The 25557-nt window shown below is 57.1% G+C and overlaps 1 protein-coding gene across 1 annotated transcript in view; it reads left to right on the top strand.

Moving 5' to 3' along the window:
* ALOX5 (arachidonate 5-lipoxygenase) overlaps positions 1–25557 on the top strand; it is a 44739-nt gene that overhangs the window by 15538 nt on the left and 3644 nt on the right. Inside the window, exons 4-11 of the mRNA XM_084904222.1 lie at positions 4923–5045; positions 9578–9684; positions 10622–10794; positions 13540–13686; positions 17209–17412; positions 21291–21377; positions 22852–23030; positions 24722–24843. Of these exons, the coding sequence (XP_084760348.1) occupies positions 4923–5045; positions 9578–9684; positions 10622–10794; positions 13540–13686; positions 17209–17412; positions 21291–21377; positions 22852–23030; positions 24722–24843 (1142 nt within the window). The remainder of the gene's footprint in view (positions 1–4922; positions 5046–9577; positions 9685–10621; positions 10795–13539; positions 13687–17208; positions 17413–21290; positions 21378–22851; positions 23031–24721; positions 24844–25557) is intronic.

Raw genomic sequence — 25557 nt, 5'->3', positions numbered from 1 at the left:
CCTGGAGCACGGGTCCCATGGTCAAACACGGCTGGGAAGCTTTATCACACAGCCCTCTTGGGGGGTCACAATTTGCACAGCATGGAGCACCCTGAGAAGTCCTGTGATCATGGGCCAGGGTTGATTGCTTTTTAATCCAGTTTTTCCCAAGAGAATGGGACCTGAGTTACATCCTGCAGGAGGAGTGCTGCATGCCCTTTGGGATCACCTCCTCGCCAGCGAGCGGTGGTCCGCTGGGTGTCCACAGCAGTGGGGCTTTGGCAGGCCCCAGGGAGGTGGGTTTTTGGTGAAACAGTTTGCTTCTTTCATGGATATAATCTCTTTTTTTGCTGTTGTTCTTCCTCCTTCCACTAATTTGCCCTTTTCATGCCCTCCCCTCCCCACCTCTGTTTCCGCTCAGGAAACATGGCTTTGCGCCGTCTGCACAATCGTGGAGTTCCTCTTTCACAGGAACTGGGCATCCGTGCTATTGAGGTCTGGAAGTAAAGTAACAACTAGGCAGAGTCTGCCATGCGAGAAAGCCAGGGAGCTCAGCGGGCCCTCATGGTCAGACCAGCCAGGCAGGAGGCGGGGCCCGGCAGAGGCCGGTCCGCACCCTGCTCTCCCGGGGACTGTACGCACCGGGCGGCCGCACACGCACAGCAATGGAGCGTAGGGCTTCCACCGGCACCAGCTAATCTAACCCGCTGGGCCTTCCTTTCCTCACTCATGTTCTGTTTCAAAGAGCAACCAGTGGACACAGACGGTGTCACCCACTGCTTTAGCTTCTGTGTACCCTCTTATGAACGCACCACCGTGCTCCTGCTGTAGACTGGAGGGCTGTCTGAGTCTCTGGCTGCGGCTTAAACACCAGTCTACGCTGTGCTTCCAAGTGCTTCCTCGTGGCCTCCCAGGGCTCTCCTGGGAGAGTTACTCCAGGAGCATTCCTAGAAGGAGACTTGCAGGGTCTTAGACCACATTTTAAGTTCTCTGGATATTGCCAATTGTTTTCTAAGGGGTTCCTGCCAATTTTCGCCACAGCAGCTGTTTCTGAGGTTTACCATCGCACCCACAGGCTGTTTGTGAGGGTTACCATCACACCCACAGGCTGTTTCTGAGGGTTACCATCGCACCCTCAGGCTGTTTCTGAGGGTTACCATCACACCCACAGGCTGTTTCTGAGGGTTTCCATCACACCCACAGGCTGTTTCTGAGGGTTACCATCTCACCCACAGGCTGTTTCTGAGGGTTTCCATCACACCCACAGGCTGTTTCTGAGGGTTACCATCTCACCCACAGGCTGTTTCTGAGGGTTTCCATCACACCCACAGGCTGTTTCTGAGGGTTGCCATCACACCCACAGGCTGTTTACCATCACACCCACAGGCTGTTTCTGAGGGTTACCATCACACCCACAGGCTGTTTCTGAGGGTTTCCATCACACCCACAGGCTGTTTCTGAGGGTTACCATCTCACCCACAGGCTGTTTCTGAGGGTTTCCATCACACCCACAGGCTGTTTCTGAGGGTTACCATCTCACCCACAGGCTGTTTCTGAGGGTTACCATCACACCCACAGGCTGTTTCTGAGGGTTTCCATCACACCCACAGGCTGTTTCTGAGGGTTGCCATCACACCCACAGGCTGTTTCTGAGGGTTACCATCGCACCCAGAGGCTGTTTCTGAGGGTTACCATCACACCCACAGGCTGTTTCTGAGGGTTGCCATGACACCCACAGGCTGTTTCTGAGGGTTACCATTGCCTTACATCTTGGACACACTTGGCACCTGGAGACATTTTCATCTTGTCCATTGAATGTGTGAGAGGTCCCGTTGCTTTCTTCCTCCTTAAATGCATCGTGTGTCTGGCTTCATATGAAGGTATCAGAACTCCCTCAGCCACTCCCTGCTGGTGGCACCCAGCCTGTTTCCCTGTGTACATCTGCTCTGGTTTTGTGTCAGGAATGGTGCTGTAAGATGCAGACTTGTGCCAGCACCTGGCGTGCTGGTGCTGTCACTGCTGGCAGGAGGGGCCAGACTCAACTCCGCTGCTCAAATCAGCACTTTCACTTAACATTGTTTTTACTAAAATCATCGGGTGGCACTGGTTAGCAGGATCATATAGGTATCAAGTGTGCATGTCTATGATACATGATTGCATGTGCGTCCACTGCCCAAAGCATTTTTCATTTTAAGAAATACTAACAGCCTGGCCAGTGTAGCCCAGTTAGTTGAGTGTCTCCCTTGCACTGAAAGGTTGCACATGCCAAGGTTCTGGACTTGGCCCTGGTGAGGGGCCTGCAGGAGGCAGCCAACTGATGCTTCTCTCTCACATCAACGTCTCTCTCTCTCCCTCTCCCTCCCTCTCCCTCTCCCTCTCCTTCTCCTTCTGCCTGCCCTCCTTTTTCCTCTCCCTATTCCTCTTCCTCCCTCTCCCTTTAAAAAATAATTCTAAAATCTTTTTTTAAAAAAGTACTGACAAAAATCCTTTCCCAAAATATTATAATAATTTCAGTCCCACCAATTGTCTGTGAAAGTATGCTTTTACCCACATCAATACTTGGTGATGTTGGTCTTTTCCATTTTGACGATCTGCAACTCGCTGAGACCCACTGCCTGCCCTGCCGGCTCTGCCTGGGATGGAGCGTGGCTTCCCTCTGGCCAGTGCACAGCGTTATCGTTCGTCTTCCACGGCTTTTCTCTGGGGGTGTCAGTTCTTCATGTTCTCAACTGCGCATATTGTTTCTCCTTTATAACTGTTGGGTTTCTTGTTTTGCTTAAGAAGGCCCTCCCACCCCAAAGTAATGTAATACTAGACTTTTGTCTAATACTTTTACAATATTGTGCTGTTGTTTTTTGACTGTAGGACTTTATTTATTTATTTTCAAATTTAATAAATCTTTATTGCTCAGATTATTTCAATTGTTTCTTCTTCCCCCCCCCCCCATAGCTCTCTTCCACCCTGTTCCCACCCCACCCTCTGCCCTTACCCCCCCCCCATTGTCCTCATCCATAGGTGTACAATTTTAATCCAGTCTCTTCCTGCACCCCCACACCCATTTCCCCCTGATAATTATCAATCCCCTCCCTTTCTTTGCCCCTGATTCTATTATATTCACCAGGTATTCTGTTCCTCAGATTTTTAATTCTCTTGACTTTAAGATACACTTGTTGATAGATATGTATTTGTCGATCATAATTTTTATCTTTACTTTTTTCTTCTTCTTCCTCTTCATAAATAATACCTTTCAGCATTTCATACAATACTGGTTTGGTGGTGATGAACTCCTTTAGCTTTTTCTTATCTGTGAAGCTCTTTATCTGCCCTTCAATTGTGAATGATAGCTTTGCTGGGTAGAGTAATCTTGGTTGTAGGTTCTCACTACTGTAGGCCTTCTTTTCACCTGCCATGTATTTTCACATTGGTGTGAAGCAGGGGCCAGAGGTCTCCAGTATCATTTATTACCTAATACTTCCCTCCCTGCTGCCCTGGGCCACACCACACCAGCCATTTCTGGGCTCAGCCCCGCCTGTAGCCACTGACCTCATGGCCTGTGAAAGTTGTTGAATTTCTCTGTGGCTCAATCCCCACAATCTGTGAAATGGACAAAGTAACAGTCCTGCCTCGTAGGGTTTTTGAGAGAATTAAATAGGTTAAACCATGAAAACACATAGAAATGGTAGGCGGCACATAGAAAACACTCAGTAAGTATTAGCTATGTCGGTATTAGAGTCACATATCGTCTTGGGTCTGCTTCTGGACTTGTGTGTTACTTTATTTTTATTTTTTTTTTATGCCACAGCCCAGCATCATTTTCTTAGTCTCATATCTCTCTAATATATGTTACTAGCTGCTGTGTTATTTCATGTTTCTTAAAAGGTTTTATGATGGAGACTCTCTGGGTTACATACAGATTGTCATGTGCCAGCATTTTAGTGTCCATCTGCCCACCCAGGACTCAGTGTGTCCTTCCACCCGGGAGATCTCCTGCGATGTCCTTCAACAGAATTTCCAGTTTTCGTCATGCAGTCCTTTCTCCTTTCTCCTTTCAAGTTACTCTGTAGCCGGGAAACTATAGCTTGCACCGTTCTGAGTGCACTGTTTTTCTGTTTGTAAATAAGTATTGCTGCATAAGGATAAATTACTCGTTTTTAAATATTTACCTTATATTGACACCTTACTAAACTCTTCTATTGGCAGCCATCATTTTAATAAGTCTCTTTAGTTATCTAGTTATCTAATCATATTACTCCAATGATGATTTTTGTCCCTTCTTTTCCACTAGAGGCCTGGTGCCTTGTGGGGGAGGGTTCCCTCCGCCTGGCCTGCACCCTCTCCCAGTCTGGGAGCCCTCAGGGGATGTCTGGCTGACATGGGGAGTGGGCTCAGCTGGCAGTTGGACATTTTTAGCTCTGCCACAGAGGCGGGAGAGGCTCCTGCCACTGCCACTGAGCCCGCCAGCTGTGAGCCCAGCTTCTGGCAGAGTGGCACTTCCCCTGTGGGAGCGCACTGACCACTGGGGGCAGCTCCTGTGTTGAGCATCTGCTACCGGTGTTTCCCCAAAAATAAGACATCCTCCAAAAATAAGACCTAGCGCATGGAAAGATAAGACATCCCCTGAAAATGAGACCTAGTGCAACTTTGGGAGAAAAAATTAATATAAGACACTGTCTTATTTTCGAGGAAACAGGGTATTATGCACCCTGGTGGTCAGTGTGCATCATAGCACCCTGTCATTCTGCCCTTCAGTCGATTTGCATATTAGCCTTTTATTATAGAGAACTAGAGGCTGGGTGCACAAAATTCGTGCATGGGTTGGGGGGCTGTCCCTCAGCCCCACCGCAGCCTCTCCAGTCCGGGACCCCTTTAGGGATGTCCGACCGCCCAGGGCAGTCTTCGCGCTGAGGCTCTTCACTCAGCGTTCTCCTCCTTTCACCCGCCAGGTGGATGGAATGGAACCCTGGGTTCCCCTTGAGCATCGACGCCAAGTGCCACCGGGACTTGCCTCGTGACATCCAGTTCGACAGTGAGAAGGGCGTGGACTTCGTTCTGAACTACTCGAAAGCGTAAGTCTGGGTGGGCTCAGGGCACTGGCAGCTCCTCCGCTGGCCAGGGCTGCAGGGGCTGGGGAGCAGCTCAGCCGGCCTCCTTCCCGCTGCTTCTGATGGAAGCGTGGCCGTAGTCACAGGGTTCCCTGCATGAACAGTTACAACCGGAAGACTCCTGGCCCCAGACAAGGCTGTTTCAGCCCACAGCAGAGGGCGGGGCTGGGGCCTGCAGGGCTGGAGCTGTAAGCAGGGTGCAGGAGCCCAACCGTTAGCAGGGGAGTGTGGTGGAGGTCAGGACCATGGGGGTCTGAAGCAGGTCCAGGTCCACAGGCTCAGCATTCTGCATGTCAGTGTCAAGAAGCAAGGGGCCCTAACTGGTTTGGCTCAGTGGGTAAAACATCAGCCTGCGGACTGAAAGGTCCCAGGTTCGATTCCGGTCAAGGGCATGTACCTTGGTTGCAGCCACATCCCCATGGGGAGTGTGCAGGAGGCAGCTGATCGATGCTTCTCTTTCATCAATGTTTCTAACTCTCTATACCACTCCCTTCCTCTCTGTAAAAAATCAATAAAATATATTTTAAAAGAAGAAGAAGGAGGAGGAGGAGGAGGAGGGGTAGGGTGTCCTCTGCTGCTTGAGGGAATGACTCAGCACAGGAACCCGGGGTGGCTGCCCTCTGAGCTCCAATCCCAGCACCCCCAGCCTGGCTTCTGCTCACACAACTCCCATCCATTCTGCCCTCCCTTTGATGGAGCCTGAGATGAATGACTGCACTCAAAATTTTGTGTGTTGGCCCTTTAAGAGGGTATCTGAATTTCCAGCTGTCTCTCTCTAGCAGACAACAGCCCTGCTGCTTTTCACAGCCAGATGTTATACGGGCACCTCTCTGTTCTGGTGCTCTGGGATGGGGAGCTCAGCTTGGGGTTCCATCCAGGGTTCTTTTTTCCAGACCCCAGGACATGGGTTGGGGGCCCCAAGACCATTTGGCCAAACCCCCTAATGGTCTGATGGGGAAAGGGCACCAAACCCTGCCTGGCAGCCTACTCTGCACTGAAGGTTTCTATTCTTTTCTTTAAGTATGTTTTGTTGATGTTTTTACAGGGAGGAAGGGAGAGGGAGAGTTAGAAACATTGATCAGCTGCCTTCTGCACAGCCCCCACTGGGGATGTGCTGCAGCTAAGGTACATGCCCTTGACCAGAATCGAACCCGGGACCCTTGAGTCCACAGGCCAACGCTCTATCCACTGAGCCAAATGGTTAGGGCTGCACCGAAGGTTTCTGATAGAATCCACACACCCAGGGCCTGCTCTGTGTCCCTGAGGCTTATGCCATCGCAGTGTCACCTGCCTAAGGCTCAGCGCAGTCCTGCCTCTGCAGAACTGGAACTCCTGGCTGAAGTCACCAGAGGGCTTTCCACAGTGGCCTGTGCCCCTGGGCGGCCGGTTTCCATGGCTCTCTGAGTGACTGTAACGACCCATTTCCTCCGAGCCCCCTGTTCGCCAGGTCAGGGCCAGCCTTCCTCAGGAAGCTTTGTGCCCTGGCACCCCTCTCCCCAAAACCGCAAAAGGAAACGGAAAACGAAGACGCTGTTGGGAGGAAGAAGCAGGGAAGGAGAGGAAACAAGAGCTCCTGCCTCTCGCAGGCCAGGCCGGCAGCTCGCTGCAGGCGTCCACGTGGCTGTGCCCTGGCCTGGCCTGGTATCCCCTGGCGGAGTGACCTCGAACAAGCTGGGTGCCCTCTCCTGGCGCAGCCTCCTCTTTACAATAACAGATCTTTAAGTCCCTGTGTCCAAGTTGTCTCTAAGGACATAGAAGTTTATCTCTATGGGCCATGCAAATGTGTTCCTCCTAACTCTGTTCCTTCCTGGATCTGACGCTTCCTCTGAGCACTGCCGCACCCACCCTGCGCCAAGTTCAGAGACCCAGCTGGAGAGGCCGTGACCACCCCAGTGGGGGAGGACCGGGCTGAGGACTGTGACTCCCTCCCCGTTCCCCTTCCTGGGCGCCGTCTGGCACCAGGACAACCTTAGGGCTATGGGAACCGTAGGACTTGGAAAGGCCTCTCCTTCTGATAAATGAGTCCTTTCCACACTCAGCTACCAGGTGAGATGTTTTCCTCTAGCTCAGTGTTTCCCAAACTTCTCTCATGATGAGAATCACCTGGTGGAGTTGTTAAAACACAGATTCCTGAATCCCAACTAAGAAGTGCTAAACTAGAATTTTTGGGAACATATAGGTAAAATTGCATACCTAACTTAGTGCTCTGTATATAAAATCTGTCTTAGAGCACTAGTTAAGTATACAATTTTACCTATATGTTCCCAAAAATTCTAGTTTAGCACTTCTTAGTTGGGATTCAGGAATCTGTGTTTTAACAACTCCACCAGGTGATTCTCATCATGAGAGAAGTTTGGGAAACACTGCTCTAGCTTAACAAGGGCTCCTGTACCCAGAGATTAGCTAACAAGGAAGCTGGAGATAGAGAGGGAAGAGGTGAATAGCACTCTTGGGCCTCAGCAGCCTGCCCACTGGAGTGGAGGCTGCAACAAGCATGGGTATCAGACAGGCATGAGTGTCGGACAAGCATGGATATAGGACAAGCATGGGTGTAGGAAAAGGTGACCAGACGTCCTGCTTTTTAACAATTTGTCCCGCGTCCTGCAAAAATCGGGACTTTTTTTTAAAACACTGCGGGACGTGGAACAAAGTGTTAAAAATCGGGACGTCTGGTTACCTTAGTGTAGGACAAGCCTGGGTGTAGGACAAATGGGTGTAGAACAGAACGGGTGTGTGCCAAGCATGGGCTGAGAGCTCTTCCTGGCCTGGGAGGGGCGGGGATAAAGGATAATGATTCCAGCCATGGCCCGAAGGATGCCGCCCGCCTTACTCCCCAGCTTCCCGATGCTGAGCCCCGTGTGTGTGGCCACCGCTGCCCTGTGCTCCAGCACGCTGGGCATCGCAGCGTCACAGTTAGCCGCAGGCAGCCTGAGGAGGACGGAGGCTCCCAGAGGGCCCAGCCTTGTGGCCCAGGCCCCTCTCCTGAGCAGCGTGGCTCCTGGGGGTTCCAGGCAATCAGGCCAAAGGAAAGGCATTTGCTGAACTGAGGCAGATCCAGAACGAGAGTCTGCAAGCCAGGTTCACGCTGACAAAACACCCAAACTCCAGTCCTTTCCCCCGCTGGTCAGGGAGAGCCTGAGGGGGCTCCGGACTCGCACACCTTCCCCTGACGATGCTCAGACAGACCGCCCGCTTCCCTGGGAGACAGTGCTGGGCCCTCCCCAGCCAGGGCTGCTTCCCGGGAGGTTACTGGCTCTGCTCGGCTCTCCTTGGGGGAGGGAGGAGGGGTGCCACTGGAGGAGCACCGCTGGCATGTCCCACGGCCCCAGCCTCTGTCACCCCCTCAGACCTGCTCAGTGCTGCCTGGGCCCCTCAGTGCCAGGGCCCGGGCTCGGCGCTGAGCCATGCAGACCCGCCTTTCGGTGAGGCAGCAGGCGTCACACAGGCGCATGTGCATGTGACCTCCTTCCTGCTGCCGAGGGCGTCCCAGGGCCAACCTGGTTTGGGGAAGGGGCAGCTTCCGTGAACCTGAAGGAGGAGGAGGGGCACGCTGGGGGAGCCTTCAGGGCATACTCACCCCATATGCTCAGGAGCCGAAAGAGGGGTGCAGGGTGCTGCAGGGCAAACCACATGTGCAAAGCCCTTGCTTGAGTCAGGACACACAAAACACAGGGCACGCGAGGAGGGAAGGAATGGGTACCGGCATGTTACTCTCAGCCATGTGCGTGCCAGAGAGAGAAACTGAGGCAGGCATGTCACAGTGAGCATCGGGCAAGTCTCCCACCCCTCCGCTGTGCCTCCTGGGATTCTGCGGGGAAACTCCGCCCTCCCTCTCCCCTCTCCCAGCCCATCCCACACCTGCCGCCTCCAGGAGCCCCTGGGATGGCTCCGAGCTCGCTCCTCATTGCACTTTTCATTCATCCAGCGCGGGTCCTGTGTAAGGAGCGCTGGGAGCCAGGCTTCAGTAGAAAGTGAACAAGGCTTAGACTCACCCGCACCGCTAATCCCTCCGAGACCCAGGAGACTCGGTAGAGCAGCTGCTCAGGCAGTTTGGCCTCTGTCCCTGGAAGCTTGCACAGAGAATGAATGAAGGCATGAGCGTGGACGGAAGCATGCCCGCGTGGACGGAAGCACGCACCCACAGGGTTGGAGGGCCGCACACTGTCCTCCATGGCAGGCAGCCAAGTTCTCACCGGGGAGGTGCAGGAGGGAGAGCATCGGGCAGGGGTGCCAGTTTCTGTTCTGCAAGGAGCTCCCCACAGGAGCTGCCCTGGGCGAGCGTCCCCGCTGCTCAGCGGGATTCAGAGGCCCCGGAGGCCAGGGGGTGAGGGCTGCATGGGGAGGGCAGCCTCACGGCGATGCTGTGGGTGACACTGAGGGTGACACTGAGGGTGACGCTGTGGGTGACGCTGAGGGTGACGCTGTGGGTGACACTGAGGGTGACGCTGTGGGTGACGCTGAGGGTGATGCTGTGGGTGACTTTGTCCCTCGTGCAGGATGGAGAACCTCTTCATCAACCGCTTCATGCACATGTTCCAGTCGTCCTGGAGCGACTTCGCTGACTTCGAGAAGATCTTCGTCAAGATCAGCAACACCATTTCTGGTGAGTGTGCCCGGGGGGCTCCCGTGGTGCCGGGCAGAGGGAGGGCAGAGGGAGGGCCGCCCGCACGGCTCCCAGGCCTCCTCTCGCCCAGGCTGCCACCCTGCCCTGGGCCGCGTTCTCTGCGGGGCACATCCGTGTCCCCCCAACAGCGAGAGGGCTCCGGTCTCCACATGCTCTCTGCTGCTTCTGGTTTGGCTCCGTTTTGTGTGAGACCTCCTGACAGGGGTGAGGCTGTTTTCATCCCCTGAGGGTCTAGTCACTGAGCATTTCTTCATACACCTGCTAGCCATTTGTATGTCCTCTTTGGAGAAATGTCTGTTCAAGTCCTTCCCCCATTTTTTCCCCTAATTATATTTTATTGATTTTCTTACAGAAAGGAAGGGAGAGGGATAGAGAGTTAGAAACATTGATGAGAGAGAATCATCGATCAGCTGCCTCCTGCACACCCCCTACTAGGGATTTGCCCGCAACCAAAGTACATGCCCTTGACCGGAATCAAACCCGGGACCCTTCAGTCCACAGGCCAACGCTCCATCCAATGAGCCAAATCGGTTTCGGCCCTTTGCCCATTTTTAAATGAGCTATTAGTCTTCTTTTGTTGAGTTGTAGGAGCTCCTTGTGTATTTTGTACATTAACCCCTCACCATATCAAACACTTTCTCCCACTCTGTACCTGCCTTATGCGCTGCTATTTTCACTGCTGGGCAGTGTTTTAGGTTAATGCAATCCCATTAGCCTGTTTTTATTTTTGTACTCGAGCAAAGGGTGCCCCAGGAGACTTCTAAGGGCCAGCTCAAGGAGGGCAGATGCCACGGCCTGACCCAGTGACGGGCAGGGGGCGGGCACGCAGCCCGGGGCCAGCCAGCTCTGGTGCCGGGAGAGGGGACCTGGGAGATGAGACCTCGGGCGGGGCGGGACCCCCTCCTCTCCTCCGCAGAGCGGGTCATGAACCACTGGCAGGAGGACCTCATGTTCGGCTACCAGTTCCTGAACGGCTGCAACCCCGTGCTGATCCGGCGCTGCACCGAGCTGCCCGCGAAGCTGCCGGTGACCACGGAGATGGTGGAGTGCAGCCTGGAGCGGCAGCTCACCCTGGAGCAGGAGGTGGAGGTAGGGCCTCGCTGGCTGCAGACCGGGCCCAGGCCGGAGGCCCAGCTCAGAGGCCCGTCACACTGTCTGACAGAAACCACTTCCTGCTGACCAGCGCCGGGGGCCTGAGGCCATCACCCTCAGGTTCCGCTGCTGGGGAAGGGGGAGAGCCGCCCGAGCAGCTGCTTCCTTCCCCTGGTGCCCATGGGTGCGCCTGGTGCAGCGCAGGACGAGGAACTGACGGGATGGGGCTCCCTGATGCTTGGCTGTAGGAGCTCCTTGTGTGTTTTGTGCATTAAGCCCTCATCAGAGATATATATATATATATATATGCTTTGCAAACACGTTCTCCCATTCTGTAGCCTAGGAACATAATGTCAATATTCTCAGTGTCAATATCAACAGTTCAGAGCTCCCTCTGACTTGAGCCCGTACAGGGCCAGGCATCACATTGTTACCCAATTGCAAAGGTGAGAGAACTGGTAAAAGGAACAACCTGCAGCAGAACAAAGCAAAGAAGAAAGCATGAAACGTTTGACTTTCTAATTTGAAATGTTGGTGTCATCTGCTTCTGCCCTTGGCCGCCCCCCATGCTCCCCTCCCCCCACCCCCTCCCCGCTCTTGTCCCAGCCTTCACCTGAGGTCCACCCTCTTCAGTTCCAAGACAGACAGTCTCACATCCATGGTGGGTCTGGTGGGACTCAGCGTCAGCACCTTCCTTGCTGGGGACTGAGCCCCAGGAGTGGCCCTTGGTCCCCCAGGTGACTCGTGGCCCTCTGCTGGGTGCAGTCACCCATCTGCTTGCTTAGCTCGCCTTGGGGCCTCGGGCAAAGAGGGATGGTTAGCGCCACCTGTGGACAGATCTGCCAGCCACACCCTCCCACCTGCCTCTGGAGGGCTGCCTCCCAGATGCCCCCCAGGAAAGGCCCCTGCCCAGGGCAGGCAGTCCCCGCCACCTCCGACCCTGTCCCACTCCTGCCCTGCATGCATGGCAGCCGGTGCTCAGAGCTCATCGCTGGTGCCACGCGACCGTGGGGCCTTCTGGGTCACAGAGGAGGAGGATGGTAGCCGGGCTCTGAGCTCCCGGGTCCCGGGTGCCCCTCAGCCAGAGTGCAGTGGCCACTGCAACCTCTGTGGGCGGAGCTGTGCACACGCAGCTCCCCTAAGCTCCTGTCCACCTGACCCTTCCCCCGCTGCCCTCTCCTCACTCACTGGAAACGAGAGGCCAGTACAGGACAGTCTGGGGTGTGAGGTGCCGCACAGGGCATGTCGCCAATACTATTGCAGTAGCTATGGTGTCAGGCGGGTCTAGACTTATCCCAGGATCATGTCGTAAGTTACACCAATGTCTACACACTATGCTGTACACCTGAAACACACACACACGCAGATGCAAAAGCACACGCACGCACACGCACACACACACGCACACAAGGAAGGCTTAAGAAGAGCTGCTTCCCCCCCCCCCCCCCCCCCGAAACTCCCAGTTCTGGCCTGGCTGGCCCGCTGGCCGTGCTAAGGAAGCCGGGACACTGGGGGGTGGGGACGCTCAGGACTCGGCGGAGTCTGGGAGGGCAGTGTTCTGCTTCCCCCAGATCCAGGCACACTTGTGCGGCAGAGAAGGGAGAAACTACAGAAAGGGTGCCCGTTAGGAATGCCGGCCTGTGGGGCGCGGCTACAGTGTTTGGACAGTTTCAAGCCTCGGACTAATGAGAGGACACAGTCCTCTCATGGCCACGTGCAAGTCCCGGCCTGGAGGGCAGAGCCTCCCCGCACAGTGACAGCCAACAGCTGTAGTTGTAAGCGTAAACCTGTGGTCCGGACACGTGGCCCCACGTGCCTGAGTGATGTGGGCTTCATAGAGTTCAGGTGCATGCGGTTGAGTCGGATTGAAACCCACGAGAATGTTGTAAACATCTTGACCGCGCCCTCACTTTGCCTCGTGGCATCTGCTATAAGATAAAGACATGGCTGTGTGGGTGTGGGTGGTCTGTCTCTCAGGGAGCAGCGTCCCACCGAGACCCAGCCTTCACTCTCTGTCTTTTCTAAGCCTTTCACCGCCCCCACTCAGGGTCACCCTTGGCCGTGCCAGTGGGGTACACCGGCCAGTCAGTGAACTCACGCCACGTGGCCCTTCCCACCGTGCCACCAGCTCGGACAGGGTCACTGAGACCCCCACTCCTGCAGACCCCCAGATCCTGCAGCTCCTCCGGCCCCAGGAGCGCACCCCAGCCACAGGCCCTGTGTTGACCCTGTAGACCCCTACCTGCCTCTGTAGACCCACCCCTGCAGGCCCCCCTGCAGAGCCTCCCGCCCCAAAGACACGCCCCCTCTCCTGTTCTCCCGAGGGTGACTGACAGTGGTTTGCCTGGTTTTGAACTTGATGTATTTGGAATCCTACAGGAACACTCGGCTATTCGATTTCATCTAAACACTATCTGCTTTCTTCTTATCACACTGGCCCCCCCCCTCCCCCCCCCCCGGTGGCCTTTCCGCGTCTTCCTCAAGGAGCAGGAGACTGCGTACAGCAAACGCAGGCAGCACTGCCCTCCCTCGCCCTGTGAGGAAGCCTCTGCAGCCTGGGCTCCTGGCTGGGCCAGCCTCTGAGCGGGGCACACAGAACCACACAGCTCCGCCCCGCTCCGCTCCGCTCCGCTGGGCGAGGGGCCTCCCCAGCTGCCGTCCCTCCCTCCCTCCCTCCGGCCTCATTCCAGGGCCCGTCTCCGCTGACACTGATTTGGACACATTTCCTCTCGCTCCCCGCAGCAAGGGAACATCTTCATCGTGGACTTTGAGCTGCTGGACGGCATCGATGCCAACAAAACAGACCCCTGCACGCTGCAGTTCCTGGCCGCTCCCATCTGCCTGCTGTACAAGAACCTGGTCAACAAGATGGTCCCCATCGCCATCCAGGTAGGCTCCGGCCCCTCCTTTCCTGGGCTTCCCTGGGCACACAGGGCGCAGGGAGGCTCACTGAACCTCCAGAAGGAGGGCAGCTCCGCCTGCGCTCCTGAGGCGGGGCAGGAAGCTCTGCAGGCAGGCGGGAACAAGAACCAGGGCTTCCTGCCAGGCGTGCGGAGCGCTGTCCACAGGGCAGGGAGGGCTCCGCTCCCCAAGACCCACGTGAGAAGTTCCCGGCAAGAGGACCTGCCCTGGGATAACCCACTTCACCCCACCCGGGGCAGGAGCCCCAAATCACGATCAGCAGGGCCAGGCAGGGGAAGCTGTGACGTGAGCGGACACTGAGCCCGGGAGGCAGCATGGAGCCTGGGCCAGGAGCCATGCGTGCCCTGGGGCTTTGGGGGGAGGTGGGTGGGACAGAGTTTCATCTCTCCCCTTCCTGGCTGCCCTCTGCCTCTCTCAGCACCGGGATCTGTGACACCGCAGAGGTCCTGGGGTGGGCTGCCAGGGGCCCATGGTGGATAAGCATTCAGCAAACAGCACTTTGAGCCAACCCCAAGCCAGACATTGGTGCTAGAGACATCATAGCCACCGATTTGGCCTGGTGCTAACCACAAGCCAAGACTGCCCCTAAGCGTTAACCCATGCAACCCACAATCCCTTATCCTCAATCCTGAAATCTAAAAAGTTCTAACCCTGCTAGGTTTTTCAAAAATTGGCAGCAAATTTATTGGTAGCAAAACTCACTCTGAACCAATTAAAAGCTTTTTCTCTTTCAATGTGAAATTCATATGTCATTGCAGGAATCTACACTAATAAAAGGGTAATATGCTAATTAGACCAGACATCTTCTGGACATCCTTCCAAACAAAGCCATGGTGGTGGGGGACCAAGACAGAGGTGGTTAGGGGTGATCAGGCCATCAGGGGAGAGCAGTTAGGAGCAATCAGGCTGTCAGGAGAGGGCAGTTAGGGGTGATCAGGCCAACAAGGGAAGGCAGTTAAGGGTGATCAGGCTGGCAAGGGAGCGGGCAGTTAGGGGCTATCAGGTCAGCAGGGGAGCAGTTAGGGGTAGCAGGCTGGCAGGCAGGTGAGTGATTAGAAGCCAGCAGTCCCAGATTGCGAGAGAGATGTCCAACTGTCAGTCTAGCCCACCCCCCTCCCGTGCATGAATTTTGTGCACTGGGCCTCTAGTACTAATATATTTGATTGTAAAATATATGTTACCCACACCTGGGTGGGAGAAAGAGGCGTCACACAATGAAGTATGCACATTGCTAAAGTCTTAAAAATCCTGCGTGCTGAGACATTTAGTCACCAGGGCTTCCAGGAAGGACCTGCCTCTAGTCATGCAATCATCGCTACAGCCCTGCGAGGTAGACGGACACTATTACTGGGGACCGTTTACGACCAAGAGGGAAACTGAGGCACAGGTGCGCCCGGTCAGTAGCAAATCTGGGACTCACACCAGGCCTCTGGCTTCAAGTCAGTGCTCCCCTGTCCCCAGTCCCAGGGCACGTTTCCTGCAGGAGCGGTCCCGCCGGCACCAGAGAGAGGCCCTGTGCACGGGGTGAGGGAGGTGATGTCAGAGGAGTCCGCAGCGAGGAGAGCAAGGAGGGGCCACCCCACTGGTGCTCCAGGCCCTCGGGCGGCCTGGGCTGGGGCCTGGCTTGAGGCCCAGCTCTGCCATGTGCTTACGGGCCGTGGACCTTGGGCAAGTCACGGGATGTTCCTGAATCTCTTCCTGCTCCTGACGATGGGGACTTTGCGAATTATAAAGAACATGCCAATGAAGGCAGAGAGGAGTACATTCGAAGTTCTAAACAAAGCCCCTCACGAGGCCAATGAAAGAACAGAAAGAGCAAAAACATACAAGATTGGAAAGAAGAGAAAGACGATCACAGGTTTTTTAGAAGAGTAATAATGTGGCAACAAACTTGAAAACCCGGAGGAAATGGATAAAAACCAAGCGAAACACAAATTACTAGAAGAATTGTAAGAACTGGCCAAGCTCCAGCTGAGCATTTGGAAAGCTGGTTAAGCGTCTGGGCGGCGGGAGGCTCTGCGATGAGCGCTGCATTGCGGGCGCCGTTAGAGGGCACGTGGCCCCGGGTCCCGCTGCGGGGCTGGCCAGGCCTGCTGCCACGGGCAGGCTCCAGGAGGGCCCCGGGCACCCAGGGACAGGTGCAGGTTTAAGAGGCACTGACCACGGTGATTCATGCTAACGATGAAGAGCGAACACAGCAGTGTGCCACACCAAGCGAGTCTATTCCAAGTGCCTCTGTATCAGCCCAATGCACCTCGCCGATACGGAAAACATTCTGGTTGTACCAACTGAAACCGAAATGTAATAACCCAACTCGTGAAAATTAAAATAATAACAGAAATTACCTCCATATGATGAAGTCAGGAAATATTCAAAAATGGCAATCCTAAGGCCATTTCCATTAAAATCAGAAAGATGAATGCTTAATGAACAAAGTAGTTAAACTAATGGAAATAGATACAGAGGACAGACTGACAGACGGGAGGGAATTGAGTGAAAAAGGTGAAGGAATTAAGCAAAAATCAACAATTCGTAGACACAGACAACAGATGGTGATTAGCAGAGGGAAAGGGTAGGGAGGGAGCAGAGGGTAAAGGGTGCTGGAAGGAGACTTGCCTTGGGGTGGTGAACACAGGACAATGTACAGATGCTGCCTTGTAGAATTGTACACCTGAAACCTACATAATTTTATTAACCAATGCGACCCCAATAAATTCAGTAAAAGTGAAAACAACAAAAACACAGGAATGCTGATATTGTTATTTAACATTGCCCCGGGTCCCTGGGTATTGAGCGATGTAGCTGGGATGGGAAACAGAGGCCCCTGACCCACCTGCTCTCCCCCGAGATCTTCCCAGAACTCCGAAGTCCCTATTTAAGAAATCCAATCAGAAAGAGTGTACGTATCCCAATGTTCACAGCAGCACAATTTGTAATAGCTACGACCTGGAAACAGCCCAGGTGCCCATCAGCAGATGAGGGGATAAAAAGCTGTGGTACATTCACACCATGGAACACAAGAAGGATCTCTTACCCTGTGAGACAGCATGGAGGACCTGGAGAACATTACGCTAAGAGAAATAAGCCAGTCAGAGAAAGACAAGTACCACATGATTTCACTCACATGTAGACTCTAATGAACAAAATAAACTGGTGAATAAAACAGACCCACAGGTATAGAAGCATAGAAAAGACTGTGGAATCTCAGAGGGAAGGCGGGTGGGAAAAGATCAACCAAAGAACCGTATGCATATACTGTGTGCCCATCTCATGCACATCGACAATAGGGTGGTAAAGCCTTGGTGGGGGCAGGGAGCGAGCTAGAAGGGGTCAATGGGGAATAAAAAGAAATGCGGAATATGTTCAACAATAAAGATTTCATATAAAAAAGGAGTCCGGATTCCTCTGGAATTCCCCGCCCGCCGGGCTTCCCGGGAGCCATGGTTTGGGATGGAAGGTTAAGCGTATTTTCTCTCTTCCATGCGCCAGCTCAACCAAGTGCCAGGAGACGAAAACCCCATTTTCCTTCCTTCGGATTCAAAGTACGACTGGCTTCTGGCCAAGATCTGGGTGCGCTCCTGTGACTTCCACATCCACCAGACCATCACCCACCTCCTGCGCACGCACCTGGTGTCCGAGGTGTTCGGCATCGCCATGTACCGCCAGCTGCCCGCCGTGCACCCCGTTTTTAAGGTACAGCCAGCCACTGCCCTACGGGGCAGGGGCAGGGGGAGAGTTTCTGGGTGTGGATGGACAGTGGGGAGGGGGGAGGGGCTCTGACTTCCCCACAGGCCTGGCTTGGAGGCCAGCAGACAGGGATTCTGGGGGCGCTAATGTGTGCTGAGCACCTGCTGGCCCCTGAGGACTCGGGCCTGAGGCCTGACACCCTGGTGGCCCGGCAGCGAGGCCACATTTGAAGAGGCAAATACAATGAGACCAGCAGGACCCTGGTCTGAGCACAGGTGGCAGCCCCACCACTGCCCCTCTGTTCCTGTCAGCACCGACAGTAAAGGTGGCTGCAGGCTAAGAATATTCCCACCTGCCTCAGTTTCCCCATCTGTATAACAAATTTCAATCAAAAAGCACACCTGCCTCATAGGATTATTGTCCACATTAAAATAGTTAACGCATTTAGAGCTTAAAACTGCCTGACGCAGAGAGGAGCTCCACACACACGCAAAAGCCATATCCACCTCCATCATCACCGAACTCACCTCCATCACCATCCCCCTCACTGAGCTCACCTCCATCATCACCCCCATCACTGAGCTCACCTCCATCACCATCCCCATCACTGAGCTCACCTCCATCATCACCCCATCACTGAGCTCACCTCCATCACCATCCCATCACTGAGCTCACCTCCATCATCACCCCATCACTGAGCTCACCTCCATCACCATCCCCCTCACTGAGCTCACCTCCATCATCACCCCCATCACTGAGCTCACCTCCATCACCATCCCCATCACTGAGCTCACCTCCATCATCACCCCATCACTGAGCTCACCTCCATCACCATCCCATCACTGAGCTCACCTCCATCATCACCCCCATCACTGAGCTCACCTCCATCATCACCCCCCTCACTGAGCTCACCTCCATCATCATCCCATCACTGAGCTCACCTCCATCACCATCCCCCTCACTGAGCTCACCTCCATCATCACCCCCATCACTGAGCTCACCTCCATCATTATCCCATCACTGAGCTCACCTCCATCATCATCCCCATCACTGAGCTCACCTCCATCATCACCCCCATCACTGAGCTCACCTCCATCATTATCCCATCACTGAGCTCACCTCCATCATCATCCCATCACTGAGCTCACCTCCATCATCATCCCATCACTGAGCTCACCTCCATCATTATCCCATCACTGAGCTCACCTCCATCACCATCCCATCACTGAGCTCACCTCCATCATCATCCCATCACTGAGCTCACCTCCATCATCACCCCCATCACTGAGCTCACCTCCATCACCATCCCATCACTGAGCTCACCTCCATCATCACCCCCATCACTGAGCTCACCTCCATCATCATCCCATCACTGAGCTCACCTCCATCATTATCCCATCACTGAGCTCACCTCCATCATCACCCCCATCACTGAACTCACCTCCATCACCATCCCCCTCACTGAGCTCACCTCCATCATCACCCCCATCACTGAGCTCACCTCCATCACCATCCCCCTCACTGAGCTCACCTCCATCATCACCCCCATCACTGAGCTCACCTCCATCATCACCCCCATCACTGAGCTCACCTCCATCACCATCCCCCTCACTGAGCTCACCTCCATCATTACCCTCATCACTGAGCTCACCTCCATCATCATCCCATCACTGAACTCACCTCCATCACCATCCCCCTCACTGAGCTCACCTCCATCATCACCCCCATCACTGAGCTCACCTCCATCACCATCCCCCTCACTGAACTCACCTCCATCACCATCCCCCTCACTGAGCTCACCTCCATCATCACCCCCATCACTGAGCTCACCTCCATCATCATCCCATCACTGAGCTCACCTCCATCATCACCCCATCACTGAGCTCACCTCCATTCTCACCCCCATCACTGAGCTCACCTTCCTCATTATCCCATCACTGAGCTCACCTCCATCCTCACCCCCATCACTGAGCTCACCTCCATCACCATCCCCCTCACTGAGCTCACCTCCATCATCACCCCCATCACTGAGCTCACCTCCATCATCATCCCCATCACTGAGCTCACCTCCATCATCATCCCATCACTGAGCTCACCTCCATCATCACCCCCCTCACTGAGCTCACCTCCATCATCACCCCCATCACTGAGCTCACCTCCATCATCATCCCATCACTGAGCTCACCTCCATCATTATCCCATCACTGAGCTCACCTCCATCATTACCCTCATCACTGAGCTCACCTCCATCATCACCCCCATCACTGAGCTCACCTCCATCATCACCCCCATCACTGAACTCACCTCCATCACCATCCCCCTCACTGAGCTCACCTCCATCATCACCCCCATCACTGAGCTCACCTCCATCATCATCCCATCACTGAGCTCACCTCCATCATTATCCCATCACTGAGCTCACCTCCATCATCACCCCCCTCACTGAGCTCACCTCCATCATCACCCCCATCACTGAGCTCACCTCCATCATCATCCCATCACTGAGCTCACCTCCATCATTATCCCATCACTGAGCTCACCTCCATCATTACCCTCATCACTGAGCTCACCTCCATCCTCACCCCCATCACTGAGATCACCTTCCTCATTATCCCATCACTGAGCTCACCTCCATCCTCACCCCCATCACTGAGCTCACCTTCCTCATTATCCCATCACTGAGCTCACCTCCATCCTCACCCCCATCACTGAGCTCACCTCCATCATTATCCCATCACTGAGCTCACCTCCATCATTACCCTCATCACTGAGCTCACCTCCATCACCATCCCCATCACTGAGCTCACCTCCATCACCATCCCCATCACTGAGCTCACCTCCATCATCACCCCCATCACTGAGCTCACCTCCATCATCATCCCCATCACTGAGCTCACCTCCATCATCACCCCCATCACTGAGCTCACCCCCATCCTCATCCCCATCACTGAGCTCACCTTCCTCATCACCCCCATCACTGAGCTCACCTCCATCACCATCCCCCTCACTGAGCTCACCTCCATCACCATCCCATCACTGAGCTCACCTCCATCATTACCCTCATCACTGAGCTCACCTCCATCACCATCCCCATCACTGAGCTCACCTCCATCACCATCCCCATCACTGAGCTCACCTCCATCATCCCCATCACTGAGCTCACCTCCATCATCACCCCCATCACTGAGCTCACCTCCATCATCATCCCCATCACTGAGCTCACCTCCATCATCATCCCCATCACTGAGCTCACCTCCATCATCCCCATCACTGAGCTCACCTCCATCATCACCCCCATCACTGAGCTCACCTCCATCATCATCCCCATCACTGAGCTCACCATCACCATCCCCCTCACTGAGCTCACCTCCATCATCACCCCCATCACTGAGCTCACCTCCATCATCATCCCCATCACTGAGCTCACCCCCATCCTCATCCCCATCACTGAGCTCACCTTCCTCATCACCCCCATCACTGAGCTCACCTCCATCATCATCCCCATCACTGAGCTCACCCCCATCACCATCCCCATCACTGAGCTCACCTCCATCACCATCCCCCTCACTGAGCTCACCTCCATCATCACCCCCATCACTGAGCTCACCTCCATCATCACCCCCATCACTGAGCTCACCTCCATCATCATCCCCATCACTGAGCTCACCTCCATCATTATCCTCATCACTGAGCATCACCGCTGCATCAGGCAGCCACAGCAGTGAAGGCCAGGGTGCCCAGCTGCACTTCCTGCCCGAGCCCTCCTGCCACCCTCCACAGTGCACTGGACAGGGGTGCCGAGGGTCCCTGGGGGCTCCAGCGGGGCGCAGGCCTGGCCGGGGGCCCTGTCCGGCCTCCTCTGATGCTTCTCTGCTCCCCGCCAGCTCCTGGTGGCGCATGTGCGGTTCACCATCGCCATCAACACCAAGGCCCGGGAGCAGCTCATCTGCGAGTACGGCCTCTTTGACAAGGTGGGCGCTTCCCTCCCGCCCACACAGCAGACCCGGCTGGGCAGCCACTCTCCCAGCCCGCACAGGTTTCCCCTCGGAGGCAGGCCCCTGGCCCACAGCGGGGGGCTGGAGGCGGGCAGAGGGCTCCCAGGTCTGGGCCAGGCTTGGCTCCTTCCAGCTGGCCTGGGCAAGCTCTCCCTTTCCGAGTGCATTGCCTGCACCACCAGGTCTTCCTCCCATGTGTCTCCGTGTCCCCCTTCCTCCTCCACCCCATCTCTGGCAAGTGGGTGCAGACCCTGCCTCCCCGCACCCTCTCCTCCTCTTATGCACTAGGGACCTGCATCCCTCCCACCCTCTGCCCTTCCCGGCCATCAGCGCTCCTAGCCCATTTCCCCCCCAGTGTGTCTTGGTCCCTATTGGTCCCTTACATTCTCCCAGCCAGCACCTCACTCTGTTTGGACCCCCCACACACACCTCCCACGGTCTTACCAAGTGCAGATTCTCTCCTTCCTCTCCTCCATCCGCAGCCTCACCCTGGGCCTCCCTCCTTCCCACCTCCCATCAGTGACCCAGCAGATGGTCCCTAAGGTTGAGCCACAGTTTGGGTTGCAAAAGACAAAACCCAGAAGCTGGAAGAGAGGTTCTGCCTCATAGACCTGGACATGTAGGGGTGCGGGAGCCTCCGACCGAAATGGACTGGGGCTCAGGGTGCCCAGGCCAAGCACACTGGCTCCACTCCCCGCCTCTTCAGCTGTGCTGGCCTCGCTCTCCCCCAAGGGCTGCCCATGGCCAGGCCGGGCCAGGGCCATCGCTGTGCGCTCCAGGCTCCTGCTTCCACGCAGTGACCACACGGCACAGCCACAACTCTGACCAGTCCCACTTGGGTCAAACCACCCTGGGGACCATGTCTGGCACCCTAACCCGAGCCCTCCTTGGGAGATTCTGTGGCCCAGCCTCGTATATGTGTGTGTGTGTATGTGTACATACATGTGCATGCCTGAGAACACGTGTGCCTCCATCTCAGCCTCTGGGAGGAGAGCGATCCCTCCCGGAGGCCTCTCCCTCTCTCCCCTGAGCACAGCACAGCCCTCCACAGCTTTGCAGGCCCTGGGGGCTGGCTTCTGCCCCTTCTCTCGGCCACAGATTGGGCCCCAAGAGCACTCCTTGGACTCTGGGCAGCCTGTGTCCCCACCTGCCGGCTGCCCCTGCTGCCCTCCTGGGAGTGGGAGCCGGCCCCTCCCTCTGCAGCTGCCCCCGCACCCTCCTGCCCGTCCGTCCATCAACCCCTTCCACTCAGAGGCTCCTCCCCAGGCCTCCTCACTGGCTGCCCTGGCTTCTCTGAGTTAAACATCCTCCCGCCCAGGCTCGCAGGCCCTGCGTTGGCCCTCTGCGCCTGGCCTGCTCCGCTGAGCGGTTACCCCTGGTGCTCTGGGGCCGGGAGCTGGAAGGGGTTGCCGGCCTCGGCTCACAGCACTCTCTCTTCCTCCTGCTCAAGGCCAATGCCACAGGGGGCGGTGGGCACGTGCAGATGGTGCAGAAGGCCATGCAGGAGCTGACCTACACGTCCCTGTGCTTCCCCGAGGCCATCAAGGCCCGGGGCATGGACAGCACGAAGGACATTCCCTACTACTTCTACCGCGACGACGGGCTCCTGGTGTGGGAAGCCATCAGGGCGTGAGTGCACGCTGGGCTGTGGGGCCAGTCTGTGTGCTGGACCACTCCGGGGGCCCTGGAGGAAGGGGGGCCTGGAGGAGGGGGGGGCCTGGAGGAGGGGCCCTGGAGGAGGACGGGGCCTGGAGGAGGGGGGGCCTGGAGGAGGAGGGGGCCTGGAGGAGGAGGCCCTGGAGGAGGAGGGGGCCCTGGAGGAGGAGGGGGCCTGGAAGAGGAGGGGCCCTGGAGGAGGAGGGGGGCCTGGAGGAGGGGGGGTCTGGAGGAAGGGGGGGCCTGGAGGAGGAGAGGGCCTGGAGGAGGAGGGGGGCCTGGAGGAAGGGGGGCCTGGAGGAGGGGGGGGCCTGGAGGAGGGGCCCTGGAGGAGGACGGGGCCTGGAGGAGGGGCCCTGGAGGAGGACGGGGCCTGGAGGAGGGGGGGCCTGGAGGAGGAGGGGCCCTGGAGGAGGACGGGGCCTGGAGGAGGGGGGGCCTGGAGGAGGAGGGGCCTGGAGGCCCTGGAGGAAGGGGGGGTCTGGAGGAGGGGGGGTTCTGGAGGAGGAGGGGGCCTGGAGGAGGAGGGGGCCTGGAGGAGGAGGCCCTGGAGGAGGAGGGGGCCTGGAGGAGGAGGCCCTGGAGGAGGAGGGGGCCCTGGAGGAGGAGGGGGCCTGGAAGAGGAGGGGCCCTGGAGGAGGAGGGGGGCCTGGAGGAGGGGGGGTCTGGAGGAAGGGGGGGCCTGGAGGAGGAGGGGGCCTGGAGGAGGAGGGGGGCCTGGAGGAGGAGGGGGCCTAGAGGAGGAGGGGGTCTGGAAGAGGAGGGGGGTCTGGAGGAGGAGGGGAGGGACTGGAGGAGGGTTGGGCCTGGAGGAGGAGGGGCCTGGAGGGGGGAGGCATGGAGGAGGAGGGGTCCTGGAGGAGGAGGGAGTCTGGAGGGGAGGGGCCTGGAGGAGGAGGGGGTCTGGAGGAGGAGGGGCCTGGAGGAGGAGGGGGTCTGGAGGAGGGGGTCTGGAGGAGGAGGGGTCCTGGAGGAGGAGGGGGGCCTGGAGGAGGGGGGGGGTCTGGAGGAGGAGGGGGCCTGGAGGAGGAGGGGCCTGGAGGAGGAGGGGGGCCTAGAGAAGGAGGGGGTCTGGAGGAGGAGGGGGCCTGGAGGAGGAGGGGCCTGGTGGAGGACGGGGGCCTGGAGGAGGAGGGGGTCTGGAGGAGGAGGGACCTGGAGGAGGAGGGGGTCTGGAGGAGGAGGGGGTCTGGAGGAGGAGAGGGCCTGGAGGAGGAGGGGGCCTGGAGGAGGAGGGGGGCCTGGAGGAGGAGGGGTTCTAAAGGAGGAGGGGGCCTGGAGGAGGAGGGGGTCTTGAGGAGGAGGGGGCCTGGAGGAGGAGGGGCCTGGTGGAGGAGGGGGGCCTGGAGGAGGAGGGGGTCTGGAGGAGGAGGGACCTGGAGGAGGAGGGGGTCTGGAGGAGGAGGGGGTCTGGAGGAAGAGGGACCTGGAGGAGGAGGGCTCCTGAGGAGCAGTAGGCGTGAGGGTGATGGATCTAGCCAGGGCCTGCACGCTGATTCAGGGACAGGGACAGCTTTGCTGTCAGTCTGATGGAGGAGGGGGTAGCGGGAGCTGGGTGACCCTAATGTCCTGCACAGAGAGGGTAAGTGGCTGGGTTGTGATGGGGTCCTGCCGCGGAGCCCGGCCCGCTCCACAGCCTCCTAGCTGGCCTTCCCCTGAACCAGGTTCACGGCCGACGTGGTGGGCATCTACTACGAGAGTGACCAGGTGGTGGTGGAGGACCCGGAGCTGCAGGCCTTCGTGAAGGACGTGTACGTGTACGGCATGCGGGGCAGGAAGGCCTCAGGTAGGGACCCCCGGCTCTCCCCCTCCTACCCCCTGCTCCCCCCTGCACCTCCCTGCTGCCCCCTGCTCCCCCCTGCACCTCCCTGCTCCCCCTGCTCCCACCTGCACCTCCCTGCTCCTCCCTGCTCCTCCCTGCACCTCCCTGCTCCCCCTGCTCCCACCTGCACCTCCCTGCTCCTCCCTGCACCTCCCTGCTTCTCCCTGCACCTCCCTGCTGCCCCCTGCTCCCCCCTGCTCCTCCCTGCTCCCCCCTGCTCCTCCCTGCTCCTCCCTGCACCTCCCTGCTCCCCCCTGCTCCCCCTGCTCCTCCCTGATCCCCCCTGCTCCTTCCTGATCCCCCTGCTCCCCCTGCTCCTCCCTGATCCCCCCTGCTCCCCCCTGCTCCTCCCTGCTCCCCCCTGCTCCTCCCTGCTCCCCCCTGCTCCCCCCTGCTCCCCTGCTCCTCCCTGATCCCCCCTGCTCCCTCTGCTCCTCCCTGATCCCCCCTGCTCCACCTGCTCCTCCCTGCTCCCCCCTGCTCCTCCCTGATCCCCCCTGCTCCCCCTGCTCCTCCCTGATCCCCCCTGCTCCCCCCTGTTCCCCCTGCTCCTCCCTGATCCCCCCTGCTCCACCTGCTCCTCCCTGATCCCCCCTACTCCCCCTGCTCCCCCCTGATCCCCCCTGCTCCCCCTGCTCCTCCCTGATCCCCCCTGCTCCCCCTGATCCCCCCTGCTCC

The sequence above is a fragment of the Pipistrellus hanaki genome, assembly GCF_964339955.1.
Source record: "Pipistrellus hanaki genome assembly, chromosome: 14".
Lineage (NCBI taxonomy): Eukaryota > Metazoa > Chordata > Mammalia > Chiroptera > Vespertilionidae > Pipistrellus > Pipistrellus hanaki.
The sequence above is the reverse complement of the archived record's forward strand: the minus strand, read 5'-3'. Positions and strand labels throughout refer to the sequence as shown.